An 18,368-nucleotide genomic window follows, 5' to 3' on the forward strand; every position below is an offset into this window, starting at 1 on the left:
CATCGCCGAGCTGCACTCAGGCTCAGTAAAAGGAAGACAAGCAGTACGGTGGCTTAGGGACAGGGTCTGGTTCAAGTGAAATTTCTAATTTTGTTGTCCTGACCCAGGTCACTGGGCCAAGGCCCTGGCACTGCCCTGACTTCTGTACGGTGAGCTCTGGCTTCACTCCTTCCTAGAAGTTTCTCGGCACTTCTGCAGTTACTGAAGAGAGCCCTTTAATTAAAACGAAGCTATGGGTTTATACTAGTATAATAGTTACCACTCTTTTGTTGCAACTATTTTGGCTCCATTTTGTTCGGATGAGTATCTATTACAAGGTAATATTTCAAATCCACTGTCAGTTGCAAACATTCGCAAGTAAATAAATACCTAAAACAGAAAAAAAAAGGTATTAACTTTGTATCAAATTGTTTATCCTATTAGACTTGCTCAGTTATAAAAGCAAACCATCACCAACAATGTAAAACATTTAAGATAATTAAGTAACAAACTCTGTTTCAGTATTCACTAAAATTTAAGCTTCAGTTTCCTTTTATCCAAACAGAAAAACAACATTAATCTTATCAATAAACCTACATGTTCCTTGAATAATTTCTCCTGCATTTTGTTCTTGTTGAGAAAATAATGCCGTGCCCATTCGCCTGAAGTCAAACATTTGAAGGCTTTCTCCAAGTGTTCATCTTTCTTAAAACGTTCAATGACTTCCTTTAGTTCCTCTTGCCTTCCCTTAATAGGCCGAAATCTGAACAAAATCAAAACATTCACTTTAGTTATCTGTCATCATCCCTGGGACACTGCTGTGAGCTCCTGAGATAAGAAATAATAACCTAAAAACAGCCAGACTTAAAAAAGACAATAATCAATAATCCTGATAACTACTGCTCAAGTAATAGTGCTCACTAAGAACTAGAACTTCTCTTTCTTCAAACTGTATGTTGATATTTTTATTTACTGTTACCTCATTTAACTGAGAAATGACCAGAGGACTCAGATGAAAGCCATCTGATTTGGGCTCATGCGAGCTAGCTACTTTGGATGGTACAAAATATCTAGAACAGAATGCGTCTGAGAGTTAGAATGACAGGATTTTTTTAAAAACATGCAGAACCAAACCAGCAGAGTCAAGGCAATGAGCTTCAGAGGAATGAAGCAAACCACGCCACGCCATCAACAACATTCTCCATGTGCACAGTTAGAAAATCCCAAACCAACTAGTATCCCAGGAGCTCCCAAAACATGTCTTAACATTCTAACACCCACGTGAAATCAAGCTTTGATAAGTGCATTCAAAGAGCGAAGGAGAATTTTGCAAAAAGCACAACTCTAGCGGGGATACTGCTGGACTGGTGATCTCAAAGGGAAAAACCGCTGGGGTAGAATCCTGAAGGGCCTCTACGTAAAACCAGCCATGCCTTCAGAATACTGCACCATCATGGCCCGAGAAAGACTCTGTAAAGCCCCTTATTCTAAAGCTGTGTTCTCTCAGTAAAACGTGTACTTGCACCTTAATTTCAAAACTTCTTCTCGTGTCAATTTCCTTTGATTTATTTTCCCAAATAAAGTTTTTTTGTTTTTGGAATGTCCAACAATAAAATAGGAGCTAGACCGCTATTCAAAAAAACTGTTAAGAAGAAAGTATTAGTGGTGGAGAAGAAAATGTATTTGAACTATGCATCTTACTCCAACAATTAAAAATGCACGTCTTGTGAACGCTGTGCGCACGAATGTGGAAGTAAGATCTGGCACTAACTCCAGCACAGGGAGAATCCAAGCAGAACTTTTTTCCAGGTAAGCCATCACACAGGCCCTCATCACACGTCAGCGAGATTTCCAGCCACAGCACCTCACCAAGCATTCTTTACTAGGTGCTGCGTACACAGCTGGTGTGGAAAAAAATAGAAGAGAAGACACGACCGCTGCTCTTGAATGGAAAACCCCTCTGGGACTAGGAGACACACACCTGCACCCAGCCGCTAAGCAGGGGCACAGCTCCACTACTGCAAGGGAACAGGGTACAAACCACAGCTGACAGCGCTTCCAAGTGTGGCGACTGTAACTAAGGGTAAGGTCTGTTTGGGAAGGGCTTCTGGCGGTGACAGTGACTGAGCAGTGAGGAGAGTGGTGGCGGCAGAGTGAGGGAAGTTGAAGCAGAGGATCTTAACGCGGGTGAATTCAAAGAGTTGAATAGGGGCTAAGGGATTCTGCTTGGCCAGCAACACTGAGGCAAAGTGCTAGATTAAGGAAGAGGGTAGACGTGAGCCCCCGAGTGGGGGGAGTGCTGTTTACTGGACAGGACCCCTAGAGGATCTCCACTCTAGAAATGCAAGCTGACCCTCGCCGGGAACCAACAAGCACAGCCTCAGGTGTCAGTAAGCCTCCCACAGCCAGTGAGCAGAACTGAGACTCCAGGCGCATCCCGGAGAGATCATACGACCACAGGGACAATGCCCTGTATTATTTTCCATTTCAATCAATCAGCACACCAGCTCTCACAGGCAGGCGAGTGCAAGTCCTTTAAACAATTCAGAAGGTCTCTAGGCTGTCGGGAAAGGGTTTCGGGGAACACAGCTAAAAGGATCTACAAAATCCCCTGCAGAGTTGCGGGAACATCCACACTGCCACACCGACAGAATATGAAACCACTCACTCGCAGCCACCAGAAGAGACCTCGTTGAGACTGGCTTTCTTAGAAGACCTGAAGCCTCCTCGCCCCAGCGCTGCACTGGGAAGCTCCCTGCAGAGAAAGGACACACAGAACGCCCCGGCAGCTGTCGGCTCCGGCACAGCTCCTCGAGCACGCCAGACTATGAAATGGCGGGAAAGAGAGGACCCACGTTTTTTTTTTTTTTTTTAAAGATTTTATTTATTTGTCAGAGAGAGAGAGGGAGAGAGCGAGCACAGGCAGACGGAATGGCAGCAGAGGCAGAGGGAGAAGCAGGCTCCCTGCTGAGCAAGGAGCCCGATGTGGGACTCGATCCCAGGACGCTGGGATCATGACCTGAGCCGAAGGCAGCTGCTGAACCAACTGAGCCACCCAGGCGTCCCGAGGACCCACGTTTTGAGAAGGAAGCAGAAAAGCAATCGTTCACTTAGAGCAGATGCGAGCAGTCACCTGCGATGTCGGCGGCGGGGAACCGAGCCGTCTCCCCATGTTTCACGCTTTAAACTGACCTGACGACTCGATGCCTTAGAAAGCAAGCCCAAGTCAGGGCGACATCCACCTAAAGCTCCTAAGAACGCGTCAGATGTAAGCTACAGCCCTGAAACGGAGAAACGGAGGCCGGCTCCTCCCGACAGGCGTTCTGTGCGCGCTCTGCCGCGGGACACCCGCCCCCCGTCTCGGAGAACACCTGCCAGCTCTCCTTGGGTCCGCTTCCTCTTTGCTCACGATGCCAAGTAACTCACGCGCTGAAACCGACCCGAGACAACCGGCCGTCGGTCCGGGGGCAGTATGTCTGGGGTCTCCCGCGCCCACTTCCTTTCTGCGTTCCCCACTTCGACTGCTTCGAGCACAAACAAAACCCCTGCAACTGTCCCCTGCTGCTACCCACTGGTGAGGACCCCCATTTCACTTTAGATGGCATTTCCTGTCCAAACGCACTGTCGCAGCTGGCTGCCCCAGGCGTGAAATGACAGTGAGGCAAAGGAGGAAGAGACGGTTCCGGGTGCAGACAGAAGGGGACGGACAGGTTTTCGATGACCCTATAGGGGCGCATCAAAACCCCCTGGATGGCGGTTCAAGTCAAAGCCCGTCACAACAGATAAGCGGGGAGATAGATTACGGGGTCACGTAACTGTTACAACTAATAGGGCCAGAGCAAAAGGCACTGAAAACCCTAGGGAAAAGTGAACTATTTTTTCTATTCCTGAGGAGAAAAATACCCTTTGTCCTCACCTTAACCACAATCGTTCTAAACCTACCACGCAAAGTGTACAAAACGACCCTCACACCACGGTTCTTGGAGCTGGAAGAATATTTAGCTTACGCGAAACAAAGCTCGTTCCATCCGTGAGGGGACAGGGCCTCATGAGGACTGTTAACGGAGGGACCATTACTACCAAGGCCATGTGCCCGGTCCCACTCTCTGACGCAGACGCTGAGGGCCCTCTGCTGTCTCATGATCAGAAGAGGATCTGACCCGCGTTCGCCACTGAGCACAGCAGAGCCCAGCCAGAGACCGAGACTGGACTCAAATATCTACTTTTGAATTCGGTGTCTGGGGGGTGGCAAATGGCATCGTAGGGCAGACAAGAGACAGGTCGCTGGCATTTCCACATCAGTATGTCCCTCTTCCCTCTCTTAACACAGATTTTACAACTTGAAACGAACCAAATGTTTTTCTCTTCCTACATGTCTGATCAACGGCTGGTATAAGAAATACAAAAATATGTCACTTAATTCATTTATTATTAAAAAGGGCAGAAAGAAACATGAATTCACACTCCCACACACCTGTTCCCCACTCTTTCCAGAGACTGACTTCCCAGGCTTTCTTGCTATTTGGTTTTTCTGTTTCCAAACCCAAGGGACCACTGTGGCAATGAAGGGAAGCGGCAGGTGTGTGTTAGCTGCACTACCGTGCCCTTCCGTTAGCATGTACACCCAAGAGCTGACGGGGGGGGGGGGGCAGGGGGGGGGACAGAGAAGGGGGCAAGGGAAGGAGGGAGAAGAGAGAGAAATGCTCAAATATTTAAGATATGAAATAAGAAGACCGTGAGGCAACACTGCGAACACATTTCCCCTTTGAAGAAAGTTCGACTGCACACGGACAGTTGGCAGACGCTGAGGAATCATGCTAGAACCACAGCTCCTCATTCCTTCTGGACCTGAAAGGAAACGACCACCAGACATACCTGGCTGAGTCCTGCACTCAGTGCTCAGCTAATCCCAGGGGCTGACTCCTGATCTTTTGATGAATGCTTTCTCTTAAAATTACCCTGTTGTGGAGTACAAGTGGTTTTTTAAATGCAGCTATTACTAACATCAGACTCTTTTAAACGGTTTACAAAATGCTCTAAAAATCGTGTTTATGCGGACACCTCCAATTACTTAACACAAAGGAACACGGCACGGACTGACACAGGTTAGTAGGTATCTTCCTACTGTTCATAATGCGCTCTACCTACCTCACAGGGTTGTTGTGAGGAAAACTGTCAGATTTTGAAAAATGCCTTGAGCTCCTCGAAGGAAAGGCGCTATATAAATACAAAAACAAACAACAATGATAAAAACTATTTGTATAAGTTGTTCTTATAACTTCTAAACAGACTTTCAATAGTCGTCATCCCACAAGTCCTAACCACACTGTGACACCCAAGAGCTCTGGGAAGCTGTGGGCAGACTCAGCACAGTGACAAAGGCCAAGATGCCCAAATTCTCCTTCCCACGCGACAGCCTCTCTCCCTCGATCACATTAAGTTAGAACGCCTAAGAATGTCTTTATGTTTTCTAATCAAGCACTTGATTTTAAAGTCACATTTAAAGTGATTTATAAATTCTCACCCCACAATGGATATTAAAGCCAAATTCATAAATAAACAAAATTAGATGGTCACAGCAGTCAAAGGGTAAGACAGGCCGAAGTATAAACTGGATTAGAAAATAGAGAAAAGTTCCAGAATTCCTGGCAAGGTTTTCCCCATTCCTTCATTGTGTTGTTTCTTGCCCAGCGTGCCCCACTCCCCAGGAGATGGGAACCTCCAGGTCATGCCGCCTACAACAAGGTATTAGCAAGGCATTCACCCCTGCTTTAAACTATCACCTCTCCATGTGCCTTTTTTTTTTTTTTTTAAGATTTTATTTCTTTATTAATTTGTCAGAGTGAGAGAGAGAGACAGAGACAGAGCATAAGCAGAGGAGCCTGATGTGGGACTTGATCCCAGGACCCGGGATTGTGACCTGAGCCGAATGCAGATGCTTAACGCACTGAGCCACTCAGGTGTCCCTCTCCATACGCTTTTTAAAAAATCAGAGACAATTAAAAAAAAAAAATAAATCAGAGGCATGACTAGCAACTCCGCTCTCTGGTTGAAAGGAAGAATTTCATGTTCATAATTAACAGAAGTCAACTAAATCTAAATATTTCCTAATAAATTGAATTACCACTTTATTTATACCATTTCTAAATAATCATGGTATAACCGTGACTTACTTGTCCATAAATGTAGGGATCTATCAAGATTAAAACATAAACATTCATAAGGGAGCCAGCTAGGGAATTTTTTTAAGATTTTATTTACTTATTTGACAGACAGAGAGAGAGCACAAGTAGGCAGAGAGGCTGGCAGAGAGAGAGGGAGAAGCAGCCGAAGAGGGAGAGAGTCTCAAGCTGACTCCTGGCTGAGTGCGGAGACCGAAGCGGGGCTCAATCCCACGACCCCGAGATCACAGCCTGAGCTGAAACCAAGAGTCGGACACTCAACTCACTATGCCACCCAGGTGCCCCAGACCACACGTTTTTACGTGAGCATAGGAAACTACCGATAAGGAACTTTTTAACACTGATGACACCATGACAAAGCTCAGTAGGTCAGATGGCCTAGGACCTTGCTATTCCAAGCACAGGTGGAAGCTGGTTACAAGCGGAGCATCTCAGGCCCCAGCCCACAGCTCCTGAATCAGAAACTGCGCCTGCACAAGACTCCCCAAGTGACTCACGTGTAAACTAAGTGTGGGAAGCAGTCGTCAAGGAGGACTTTTATTTAAAAATCGGAATCATCTCCTATTGCAGAAGCTCATCTTTGGAACAAATGGCTGGGGAGAGGAAGTGAATACACAGGAAATCTGTCCTCCACCAAGAAAGTAACTGAATTCTGGTGCGATGCTTTCTAAGACAGCTTACGTGTTCCCGTGTTTTAGTATACAAGGCATGATGAATGTCATGTTCATTCTTTCTTCTCGTTCTGGATGACTCTGGGTCATAATTATGGGCCTTTGCAGTCATACCCAGAGTATCTCTCAGACTTCTATGTGAAAGTGAGTCCCGTTTCTGAAGTATTATCAAGACCTTCTAGGAGAACGGGCGCCGGCCTCACTGGGGAAAGAAGGGAAATGGACTCAAAACAATCCAAATCGGATTCTAACTGGATCTAGGGTATCCGGTCCTGCTGACTTTCTAGACAACAGCCATCCACCTGCTTACTGAGAAAATCTAGGTCTCTGCCCCTCTGACGGCTGGGGCTGTTTCAGTAAGTCTTCAATCCACGGCAACTTGTCACTTCATTTTAGCAAGGAAAGGAAAGATGAAGGGAAATCACGGGGAAACACCAAAGGCTCGGGGGCCTCTGGGGGGCTCAGTCGGTGAAGCATCTGCCTTCAGCTCAGGTCATGATCCTGGGGTCCTGGGGCTGAGCCCCACGTCAGGCTCTCTGCTCAGCGGAGCGTCTGCCTCTCCCTCTCCCCCTGTTCATTCCCTCTCTCTCTCACATAAAATCTTAAAAAAAAAAAAAAAGAAAAAAGGAAAAAAGAAAATACCAAAGGCTCATTTTTATCTGAATTACTTCTTTCTTGATTTAGGATGTAATTGATAAATGAATCATATGGTCTCTTGTTTTAAATTCGAGCAAGGAACAGAGCTGAAATGGAAAATGGCGCAAGACTTCCTCTCGTCACCTCTACTCACCAGCTCCTCCCTCACCCCACTAGCAGCGACTAGTCACTTGGTGATCAGGTCCCTCTACGGCTGTCACTGGCCCTTGAGCTACAAAGATCAGCGCAAGTGTGAGGAGGACGGGAGGGCTCAGGCCGAGAACCGGCCTGACGTCCAGTCCCTGCTGTTAACACTCTTGCACCAGCCTTGAGAACCCTTTGCCAACTCAAGTCAAGAGGTAAAGAACAGTTGTGAAGTTCGAACTTCGTGTGTGGTGGCAGTTATGAAATTTTCTAATGGTCTTTTTTGGGGGAAAGATGATGTTTAAGATAATATTACAGATTTCACTGTTACATCTCCTCAAACACCTCATACACAGGGCATGTGATACTCAATAAAGCACTTACGCATCTCTCATCTGCTTCCTGAACAGAAGCATGTATTTAAAAATATTCACTTCTACAATGATTAGCTGAACCTCAAAGATTAAGCATGATGGCAAAATTTCTTATATACAGTTGCAATTATTTAAAAGAAGAAAAGTTTATGATAAAATCATGGGGGGAAAAAACCCTGATGTAACCTACTTTGAGCAGAAAAAAAAAATCACATACATTTTCAAGGTTTCACAAGATTTTTCTTTCAGCTGAGATAATTATCATTAACATGTAAAACAGAATATGAGATGCTCCTCCGGCTTTATATTTTAATAGAAACAGCCTGAGATAAAATAAGAACACGGAATTAAAACTGACAAGACCCTTAGAAGCTTTTGTTGCTTTTCTTGGCTCACATATAGAAAATCTCCTTTAATGTCATTTTAAATTCTGACTAGAAGTAAAATTAGCATCTCTTTTCTTAAATTCGACATCATCATCTGCTCCACTTCAGGATAAAGACTCACAATTACCTAGTATTCATTTTGTGTGTTTGAAAACCTAAATAAGGATCAAGAACCAAGCTGGTCGCCAGGTCGTCATTCTCACAGAGCTCCTTGGCAGACATTCCCGAAGACGGTACATATCGGCTCTGCCCTTCAAATCCCGAATTACCATTACCTATGAAAAGGAGAGAAAGAAAAGTTAACTCAAATGGACAACGACTTCTATTTACCCGTAAAACCTTTAGCTTCACTGCCCTCTCAAGCCAGCAACTAAGAATTGAAACCACTTGTTTCAATCTGTTTAATTGAGGACTGAGTACCTTTTGCATAAACAGGGAACCAAACACGGGAAATCACAGAGAGTCCTGTCGTTAGGAGATGACAGGGTCAGGTTTCCCAAGAACAGGGTCTGACCAGGTGAGAGCACCTTGGGCTCACATGCCACGTGGGCCCTTCCCGGGAGACAGGAACAGGGAGGAGCGGATGCCCACCACCACAGCGAGACCACGTCAAGGCCACTGCGGCTGGGGGGAGGGGCGAGGACCCGGGAAGAGCACAGGACGGGCTCCGCAGTAAGTGCCAGCACGGTGGCTCCCCAGGGGCAAAAGGAGTCCGGAGGACACTACTTCACCTTCCCGCTTTGGGGCGGTAGTGGAGAACGATCCCCACTTGGCGACGGCGGAGGCCCACGGTTAGGCAGCTCGCCTGCGACTGAAGGAGTTCGGTGGCAGGAGCGAGGGGAGCAGGCCGATTCCGACCTACTTGAAACAGACTGTGAACGGATGGATACCAGCAGGGAAGTGCCCCAGATAACTACCGGAACTTAGTGGGGCTGGGGGCGGAAGAAACAGCGCAGACCAGGCCACCCTCGGCTGGGTGAAGTTCATCAGTGCTGACTGGCGTTGGCTCTGTAGGTCAGGGACAGTCTCTTCAGCGTAGCTCTAAGCCTCTCACAAGTAAGGCATGGAAGAATGAAGGACCCAGTGAGAGGTAACCTCTTCTTCACTCTCTCAAAAAAACAAATTGAACACGAAACATACGGAAGCCCCTATGGAAAGGCAGGTGTATGTTTTGGAATCAAACCATTTGCACGTAGGTATTTAAAAGGTATCCAAGTTGTTGTATTTTCTACTTTATTGAAATGTAACTCACATACCATAGGATTCACCCATTTAAAGCACACAGTGTAATGGTTTTTAATGTATTCACAGAACTGTGCAGCCGTCACCACAGTAAATTCTACTACATTTTCATTATTCCCAAAACAAACCCCATACCCTCGAGCGGCAGTCACTTGATTTTCCCTCCCCTCAGCCCCGGCAACCACTGATCTACTCTCTGTCTCTACAGATTTGCCTGGTCTGCAAATTGCCTATCGATGAAATCATCCAATATGAGGTCTTCTGTGATTGACTTCTTTCAATTAGCATAACGTTTTTAGGGTTCATCCATGTGGTACCACACAGCAGTACTTTGCTCCTTATTATAGGCCAAATAATATTCCATTGTGTGGACAGATCGTCTTTTGTTAGTTCATTCATCAGCTGACGGACACTGGGCTGCTTCTACTTTCAGGCTGTTATGAATAATGCTCCTATGAACATTCATGTAAAAGTCTCTGTGTAGACCTATATTTTCCATTCTCTTAGGCACACACCTAGGAGTGGAAGCGCTAGGTCATATGGTAACTCTGTGTTTAACCTTCTGAGAAACTGCCAGACTTTTCCTAAGTGGCTGCACAATTTTACATTCCACCAGCAGTGTATGACGGTTCCTAAATTCTCCACATCATCACCAACATCCGCTACTATCTGTCCTTTTAGTTTGACACATTCTGGCGGCTGTGAAGAGGTATCTTGTGGTTTTGATTTGCATTTCTCGGATGACTAATGATTTCAAGCATCTTTTCACGTACTGGCCATTTGTGTATCTTTGGAGAAATATCTATGCAGATTCCCTTGCTCATTCTGAATTGGAGTTTGTCTTTTCCTGCTGACTTGTACGAGTTCTTTGCATATTCTAAATGCCAGTCCTTTATCAGACACAGGATATGAAAAGAAAATTTCTTTCCCTCCCATCCTGTGAGTGTCTTCTCATGGTCTTGAGGTTCTCCCTTAGAGCACAAAAGCCCGTAACTTTAATGCATTTCCATTTATCTTTATTTTTCCTTTTGTTCCTTGTGCTTTTAGTGTCCTAAAAAACCACTGCCTAATCTGAAGTCATGAAAATATGTGCTTATGTTCTCTAGGAATTTTATACTTCAGGTCTTTGGTGCATTTTGATTAATTTCTCACACACAGTGTGAAGTCGGGTCCAGCTTCCTCCTTTTGCATGTAGATACCCAGTTTTTCTTGGTATGCTTGTTGAAAATCAACTGATTGTAAATGTGAGGGTTTATTTCCAGATTCTGGATTCTATTCCATGGATATGTGTCTAACCACATACCAATATAGTAACACTGCAGTTCTGCAGGAAGTTTTGAAAATGAGAAGTGCAGGTGTGCCATCTTTGTTCTTTTTCAAGATGTTCTGGCTACTCTGGGTCCCCTGAATTTCCACAAGGATTTCAGGATTGGCTTGCCAATTTCTCTGCAAAGGAGCCAACTGAGATTTTGACAGGGACTGTGTTCAATCTGGAGTACTGCCATCATAACAATACCAAGTTTTCTAATCAATGAACATGGGATGTCTTTCCATTTAGTTAGGTCTTTTTAAATTTCAACAATGACTTGTAGTTTTCAGAATATAAATTTTATACTTTTATTGTCTGCATCCTGATTCTATCCTGCTAAACTCATTTATCAGTTCCAATAATTTTAAGTGGATTCCTTAGAATTTTTTATACACACAGTCATGTCATCTGCAAACAGATTATTTTACTTCTTCCTTTCCAATCTGGATGCCTTTTAATTTTCTTGCCTAAGTGCTGTGGTTAGAACCTCTAGCACAATGCTGAACAGAAGTGACGAGAACAGATATTCTTGTCTTAGCCCTGACCTTAAGGGGAAAAGCATTTAATCTTTCACCATTAAACAGGACATCAGCTGTGGGTTTTTGTAGACATTCTTTACCGGGTTGAAGAATTACTTATTCTATCCCTGGTTTGTCGAGTGTTTTTACCCTGGAAGGGTGTTGCTGAATTCTGTCAAATGCTTTTTCTGCATCTACTGGAATGATCATATGGTTTTTGTCCTTCATATTACTGATATGGTAGTATTACATTAATTTTCAGATATTAAGTCAACTTTGCATTCCTGGGATAATTCCCACTTGCTTGTGCTATAGAACCCTTCCCACTTCTTGCTGGATTTGGTTTGTTACTATTTTAGTGAGGATTTTGTACCCACATTTATTAGAAATCAATTGGTCTGTTGTTTTTCTGGTATTTTTTCTTGTGATATCTTTGGTCTTGGCAGTAGAATAATAGTGGTCTCATTGAGGAAGTGCTCATTTCCCTTCTGTATTTAGGATCAGTGTGTGAAGAACTGGGGTTAATTCTTCTTTAAATATCTGCCAGTATTCACCAACAGAGCCATCCAGGCCCGCCATTTTCTTAGTATTGTTTTTTTTAACAAATTAAGGATTCAACCTCTTTACTTGCTACAGGTTTATTCAGATTTTGTATTTCTTCTTCAATCAGTATTGGTAGTTTGTTACTTTCTATGTTCATTTCATCTAAGTTATCTCATGTGTTGGTATCCAGGTGTTCAGAATATTGAGTTGTAACCTTTTTTTATTCCTGTGAGCCAGTAGTAATGTCACCGCTTTCTTTCTCGAGTCTTCTCTTTTTCTTGGTTAGTCTTGGGTAAAGGTTTGCTCATTTTGGTGATCCTCTTCTCTTTTCAAAGACTCAACTTTTAGCTTTGCTGATTTTCTGCTGTCTATTTCCCTACTTTGTAAATTTCTACTCTATTATCCCCTTCCTCCTGCTTGCTTTGGGTTTAGTATTCTCTCCTTTTTCTGCTGTTTTAAGTAAGTAGTTAGGTTACCGATGAAGAGTGATCTTTCTTCTTTTTTAATACAGGTGTTCACAACTATAAATTTCCTTCTAGACACTGCCTTAGCTGCATCCTGTAAGTTTTAGTATGTTGTATCTTCGTTTTCAATCATCTTGAAGTACTTTCTCATTTCTCTTGGATTTCCCCTTTAATTCATTGGTTATTTAGGAGTGTGTTGTTTAATTTCTCAAATTGTTGTAATTTTCTCAAATTTCTGTTATTTGTTTCTAACTTTACTCCACTGTAATCAGAGAACATACACTGTATGATTCCAATCCTCCAACATTTATTGAGGCTTGTTGCATGGCCCAACCTACGGCCGACTCTGAAGAACATTCCATGTGCACCGAAGAAGGACGTGTGTTCTGCTCACCGTGTGGTCCGTGACACAGTTGTCTGTCGGGAAGAACTCGTTTAGGGTACTGTTTCAGTCTTCCTTCCCTGTTGGTCTTTGGCCTGGTTGTTCAATTCATTAGTGAAAGCTGAAGTCATATTACTGCTGAATTCTCTATTTCTCCCTTCAGTTTTGTCTGCTGCTGCGTCACGTACCTTGCAGTTCTGCTGTCAGGTGAAGTCGCTGTAGCTACTGAGGATGGAGCACAACCCCGTTCTGCTTCACTCTAGGCTCTCACGTTGTACCACTCTTGTGCAGTCACATTCAGCATGACGCTGTCCATCTCCACACTCGCTGGGGTTTCCCAGCCCGTCCTCAGAACCGGTCTGCACTTGGCAGAGTGCAGCATATGTAATGATCATTCTCTGTGTCATTGTGTACAGCCAACAATGAAACTAATGAGGCCAACAGCCATTTGAAAAAGCAAAACAAAGAAAAGTAACCCAAAAAAGTTGCCTCATCCACTGACCAGAGGCAATACCACTAGCCAGGGCCACGACACCTCTCACTTCCTTCAGGTTCCCATCACGTGCTCCGGGGTGAGCAGGTGTCCATGTATTCAGTTTGGGGCTCTCCCTCTAATTCCTACCCCAAGCGGGGCTTTCTGCCTCGTTTTCACAGCCGCAGTGACCTGCACTGCGACGGAAGCACTGGGGGCGGCCCAGGCCCAGTGAAGTGCGTGAGTGTCCGGACAGCAGGGAGGGCACCGTCAGAGCCGGTGCGATGTATCCGAACCTGCTCCAGGTCCCCAGCCAACCCAGCTCGCCTCCGGACAGGCCCGCAGCAACGCAAACTAGGCTCTCCCGGAAGGCGGCTAACGTAGCCTCGGGAGCAGCCGGAACGGAGGAAGCTGTCCTCCTCACCATGGCTGTACCCCCTCAGATACCTTCAGCCAGCTGCCTACTTAGGTGCACACTTATGCTGGGGCACTCCCCTGCTCTCAGAACTCTCGGCAGTAAGCCAGGAGGTAGCAAGGTACAGAAGCCGCTCGTCATCACCCGTGCTCCCGTGTCAGGATAAATGACTGTTCAGCCCGTATAAATGGAAACAACGGCGACAGTTTGGGACAGTGCCCTAAAGTCCACTTCCCCTGCACAGCGGACTTGATGACATATTGCTAAGCTTTCAAAGAAAGACATACTTACATCAGATGTAAAAAATACAGTTTGAACTCGCAGGAAATCCAGTGGCAGCACTTGAATATTTTTTTACAGAATGGACTGAGCACTTAGGTACACATTCTACAAAACAGAACTTGGGTCAGGGATCTAAGAGCGTAACTACAGCGACCGTATTAAGCGTTACCCGAGAGGTACGCACATCAGGTGCTAAGAACCGTTTTAACTCTGAAAGGGTAAAAACACGCACTTGAACTGTGAGACCACGGACAAGGGCCCGGGAAAGTCAGCACACACATCCCACGCTGCCGGGAATGCCCGCCCAGGCGACCGGGAAAAGGAGGCGGCTGAGCTGTGTACATACATCTGCTTGGCCGCCGCTCAACCGCGTGTCTGCCGGCCTTCGTGGCCTCCTTGCCCGGGTGCTGCGACTTCGACGGACTCTGCTGGTGGTCATTAGACAACTTGCCTCCACTCCTCCTGCCATTCACCACCATGTTCTTGGATTCTCCCAACCACTTCATGCCCACAGACCGCCTGACCCAGGTGCATTGAGTCGCTCTCTTCAGGTAGCTCAGAGAGTAATTCCAACGTTCTCTCCTGACAGAGACAAAATGTGGAAAACAGAACCGGGAGGTAAGTACACAGATGCCCCCACTACCCGGACCCTTGAGAAAGCTCCAAGGCATGACGGCTTCGGTGCTGGGAGCCACGGAGGAGCAGCAGCCGACCCCGCCCGCCCGCGGCCTTGAGGGTGGGGGGTGCTCCGCTGGGGCGGCGAGGACGGAAGGCCAGGAGCAGCCGAGCCTCAGCCGCCGCGGGCGCCCCACCGGGCACCCTGAGTCCGCGTGGACATGATCCAAGGCGTGCCACGGGGCCGGGCCACTCGAGGTCTCCAAGAACAAGCGCCCCCTAGAGTTCACTGAGGAACGGGTGGGGACACACAACAGTGCCAAGAGGAAGAAAGAGAGAGGAGCCCACAGGCGCGGGGGGCAGCCAAGGGCCGAACCCCATACCTCTCTGTGTAGAATAAAGCCTTTTGGGGGAGGGGAGGTAATTTAGTAACTAAAGTTTCCACTCTTTAAAGACCACTTGGCGCCCCAAGCCATCCAGTGCCGTGCTGAGGCCTCCAGCACCCCGACTCCGCAGGCAGGGAGCTCACTGCCGTGCATGTCGCCTGCGCTGTGCTCAGAGCCCGGTGAATAGAAAACGCTCCAAGTATTCCCTCGCAGCCACCAGGAAGGTTCGTTTTGCACCTTGTTATGCTGGGACTTAGGTACAGCCCAGCAATCTGCCCAACTGACATGCTTTGGTAACGGTATGTTAACTGTGCGAGAACTACTGTTCTCTCTTCTGTTCCGAGAGCTTAAGAAAAAGTATCTAAGTTCAGTTTTGTCCACAACAGCTTTGTCTTTCGCTGTTAATGTGAAACTAACCATCAAGGTGTTTCAGGGACTGACACTCAAATAGCAAAACACTGCCCGTCATGAAATGTCTGCCTTTACAACAGCAAGAGAAATTGAGAAACGGTATTTGCTAAAACAGAGATATCCTTCACCATCTGAATTTTAATTAGCTGAAATTGGGAACTCCATAACTTCAGCAGTGAGGGATGCCTGTAATTTGTAAGAACCTGTGGAAGTAAGGGTGCGACAGGTTACATTTTGCTGGTCATGGAATGAGAACAGGGAGGTCCGTGGCACGGCCTCATTATGGATCATGTTTTATTGTAGATCAAACTAAAAAAGAGCTCCAGGATAAGAAAGTGCAAACACACAGAACTTCAGAGCTAAAGGGGCTTTAAGATCCCAGTACAACTCCTCCGATTTGCAGGCGGATCGGACACCAGAAGAGGCGGAGAGGTCCCACGCCCCGGCCACACCACTGGCCGTGGCAGAGTAAGGAGAACCCAGCACTGCTGCCTGAGGATCTCTTCCTACCCCAAAGGCCAATTTCCCTTATTTTTTTCAGCCACAAACAACACAAATGATACATTATCTTGAAGTACTTCTAGAAATGTACACCTGGTCATACCTTTAATGATACCAAACAAAAATACAAAACATTCATTTTTTAAAAATCTTCCTTTATTTTAGAAAGCATGTGCACGTGTACAAGTGGCGGGAGGGACGAGAGAGAGGGGGTCCAAAGCAGACTCCCTGCTGAGCACAGGGCTCAACTCGGGGCTCATTCCCATGACCCTGACCTCATGATCTGAGCTGAAACCAAGAGCAGACACTTACCCAACCACAACCCCCGCTCAGAGATCAAAAGCAGAAAACCCGGACGAAGCCCAGCAGCTTGTCCTGACGTCAGCCCCCGTGGCAGAGCGACTGCTCTCAGTTGCTTACTCGTCCACTCCGTCATCCGTTAGGGTAAAGGGCAGACGCCAAAATTTTAAGCTGAGGAAATTATACCTAGTGCCCTAATTTTTTTCCCTGAGAATTAGGAAAAGTTTGCCAATAAATCAGTGCACTTCAGCCCAGTTCATGCAACAGAGCCTGAGATCACTCTAATTTACACACAGTTTCAACTAAACTGAGGATTAATGATCTACCCAAATCGGAGCAAACTCATCACCTTTCGTCTCAGTCAACTGACACTACTGTGCTGGAACTTCAATACTCAGGTGTCAGCCCGGCCATCAGAGCACACGACTGAATTTCACTGGACGAGCGCGCCGTGCAGGGCCACATTCACCTCAGCAGCAAGCAGCTCCACACTCCCCACTTGCTCAGGTAACAGCGGCTGTCATTAAGGCAAAAAACGTGACTTACATTCACAAATGAATTTTGCTGTAAAACCAGTTCTAGTGAAACTGTTGGAAAGTTGGGAGCAGCTTATACACTTCTAGCTCAAGGGGGGGGCCTGGGTGGCTCAATCGGTTAAGTGTCTGCCTTCGGCTCAGGTCGTGATCTCGGATCAAGCCCCTTCTCGTGTTCAGTGGGGAGTCCGCTTCTCTCTCTCTCTGCCCCTCTTCCAGCTCGTGTTCTCTCTCTCAAATAAATAAAATCTTAAAAAAAAATTTCTAGCTCAAAATGAACACAGATCCTACTAACTGGGCACCGATCGTTCTGCCCGCCGAGTGTGGCGGCTGCTGGCGGCACGGCTCTCCGGCAAGTGCGCCCGCCAAAAGGACGCGTCCACACTGAAGCTGGAGATGGAGTTTCAAACACTGCCACAGCCCACGCTGGAACAGACCGCGGCGAATAGAAGCTGAGGACACTGGGTGGCAAGCAAGGCCGAAAGGCTTCCCGATGCCCACGGAGGTCCCGCTCCCAACAGAAACCAGGGCCCAGTCTCTCTGGCCAGGACCAGACGGCTCACAGAGAAACACCACCTTGGTCTTGACTTGGCTGATAGTGTCTGAGCTAAGCGGCCACTAACTATTTACGAGCAAAAATAACCTGGAATTTATCCCAAAATAGGCAGAAAAAAATTTCAAGAAAGGAGTACTGGCCACTCTTTAAATGGCATTAACTACAAATCTCTCTCTGTTCTGATGTCCCAGTACAACTGACCCTTAACAACTTGGTTTTGGGGCGCCTGGGTGGCTCAGTGGGTTAAGCCGCTGCCTTCGGCTCAGGTCATGATCTCAGGGTCCTGGGATCGAGTCCCGCATCAGGCTCTCTGCTCAGCAGGGAGCCTGCTTCCTCCTCTCTCTGCCTGCCTCTCTGCTTACTTGTAATTTCTCTCTGTCAAATAAATAAATAAAATCTTTAAAAAAAAAAAAAAAAAAAAAAAAAAAAAAAAAAAAAAAAAACAACTTGGTTTTGAACTCTGTGGGTCCACTTCTTTGTTCAGTTTTTTAAAATAAACACAGTACAGCACTATACATTTATTTTCTCTTTCTTATGGTTTTTTTTTAAAGATTTTATTTATTTATTTGACAGACAGAAATCACAAGTAGGCAGAGAGGCAGGCAGAGAGAGAGGAGGGAAGCAGGCTCCCCGCAGAGCAGAGAGCCCGATGCGGGGCTCGATCCCAGGACCCTGGGATCATGACCTGAGCCGAAGGCAGAGGCTTTAACCCACTGAGTCGCCCAGGCGCCCGATTTTCTTAATAACATCTTCTGCAGCTTTACATTACTGTAAGAGTGCAGTATGTGACACATGCAACATACAAAATTTGTGTTAACCATTTACTTTGTCTATAAGGCTCCTGGTCAACCTGAGGCTGTTAGTAGCTGAGTTTTTAAGAAGTCAAAAGTTGTACGTGGAATTCTGACTGCATGGGGGCGTTCAAGGGTCATGTGTGTAAAAGCATTAGGAAAATTATTAGATGTCTACTATATTCTGGTTCCAAGCCCTGAGGATACAGCAAAGAACAGAAACAGGTTTCTGCCCTCGTATGTGCTTAGATTCTAATGAAGAAATCTCTAGGAAAT

The 18,368-nt window shown here is 46.1% G+C and overlaps 1 protein-coding gene across 8 annotated transcripts in view; it reads right to left on the reverse strand.

Annotated features, from left to right (window-relative positions):
- Positions 1-18,368, reverse strand: part of KMT5B (lysine methyltransferase 5B) — a 53,499-nt gene that overhangs the window by 19,215 nt on the left and 15,916 nt on the right. For 6 of the 8 annotated variants that reach the window (XM_059149760.1, XM_059149738.1, XM_059149745.1 and 3 more), the window contains 5 exons: positions 14,346-14,581; positions 8,500-8,647; positions 5,128-5,196; positions 577-742; positions 260-369 (listed from right to left, as the gene is read on the reverse strand). In XM_059149760.1, coding sequence (XP_059005743.1) covers positions 260-369; positions 577-742; positions 5,128-5,196; positions 8,500-8,647; positions 14,346-14,505 — 653 coding nt within the window. In that variant the 5' untranslated portion in view covers positions 14,506-14,581. The other 2 variants (XM_059149780.1, XM_059149728.1) reach the window with 2 other exon arrangements.

Source organism: Mustela lutreola, chromosome 1 (genome assembly GCF_030435805.1).
Source record: "Mustela lutreola isolate mMusLut2 chromosome 1, mMusLut2.pri, whole genome shotgun sequence".
In the NCBI taxonomy this organism is placed as follows: domain Eukaryota; kingdom Metazoa; phylum Chordata; class Mammalia; order Carnivora; family Mustelidae; genus Mustela; species Mustela lutreola.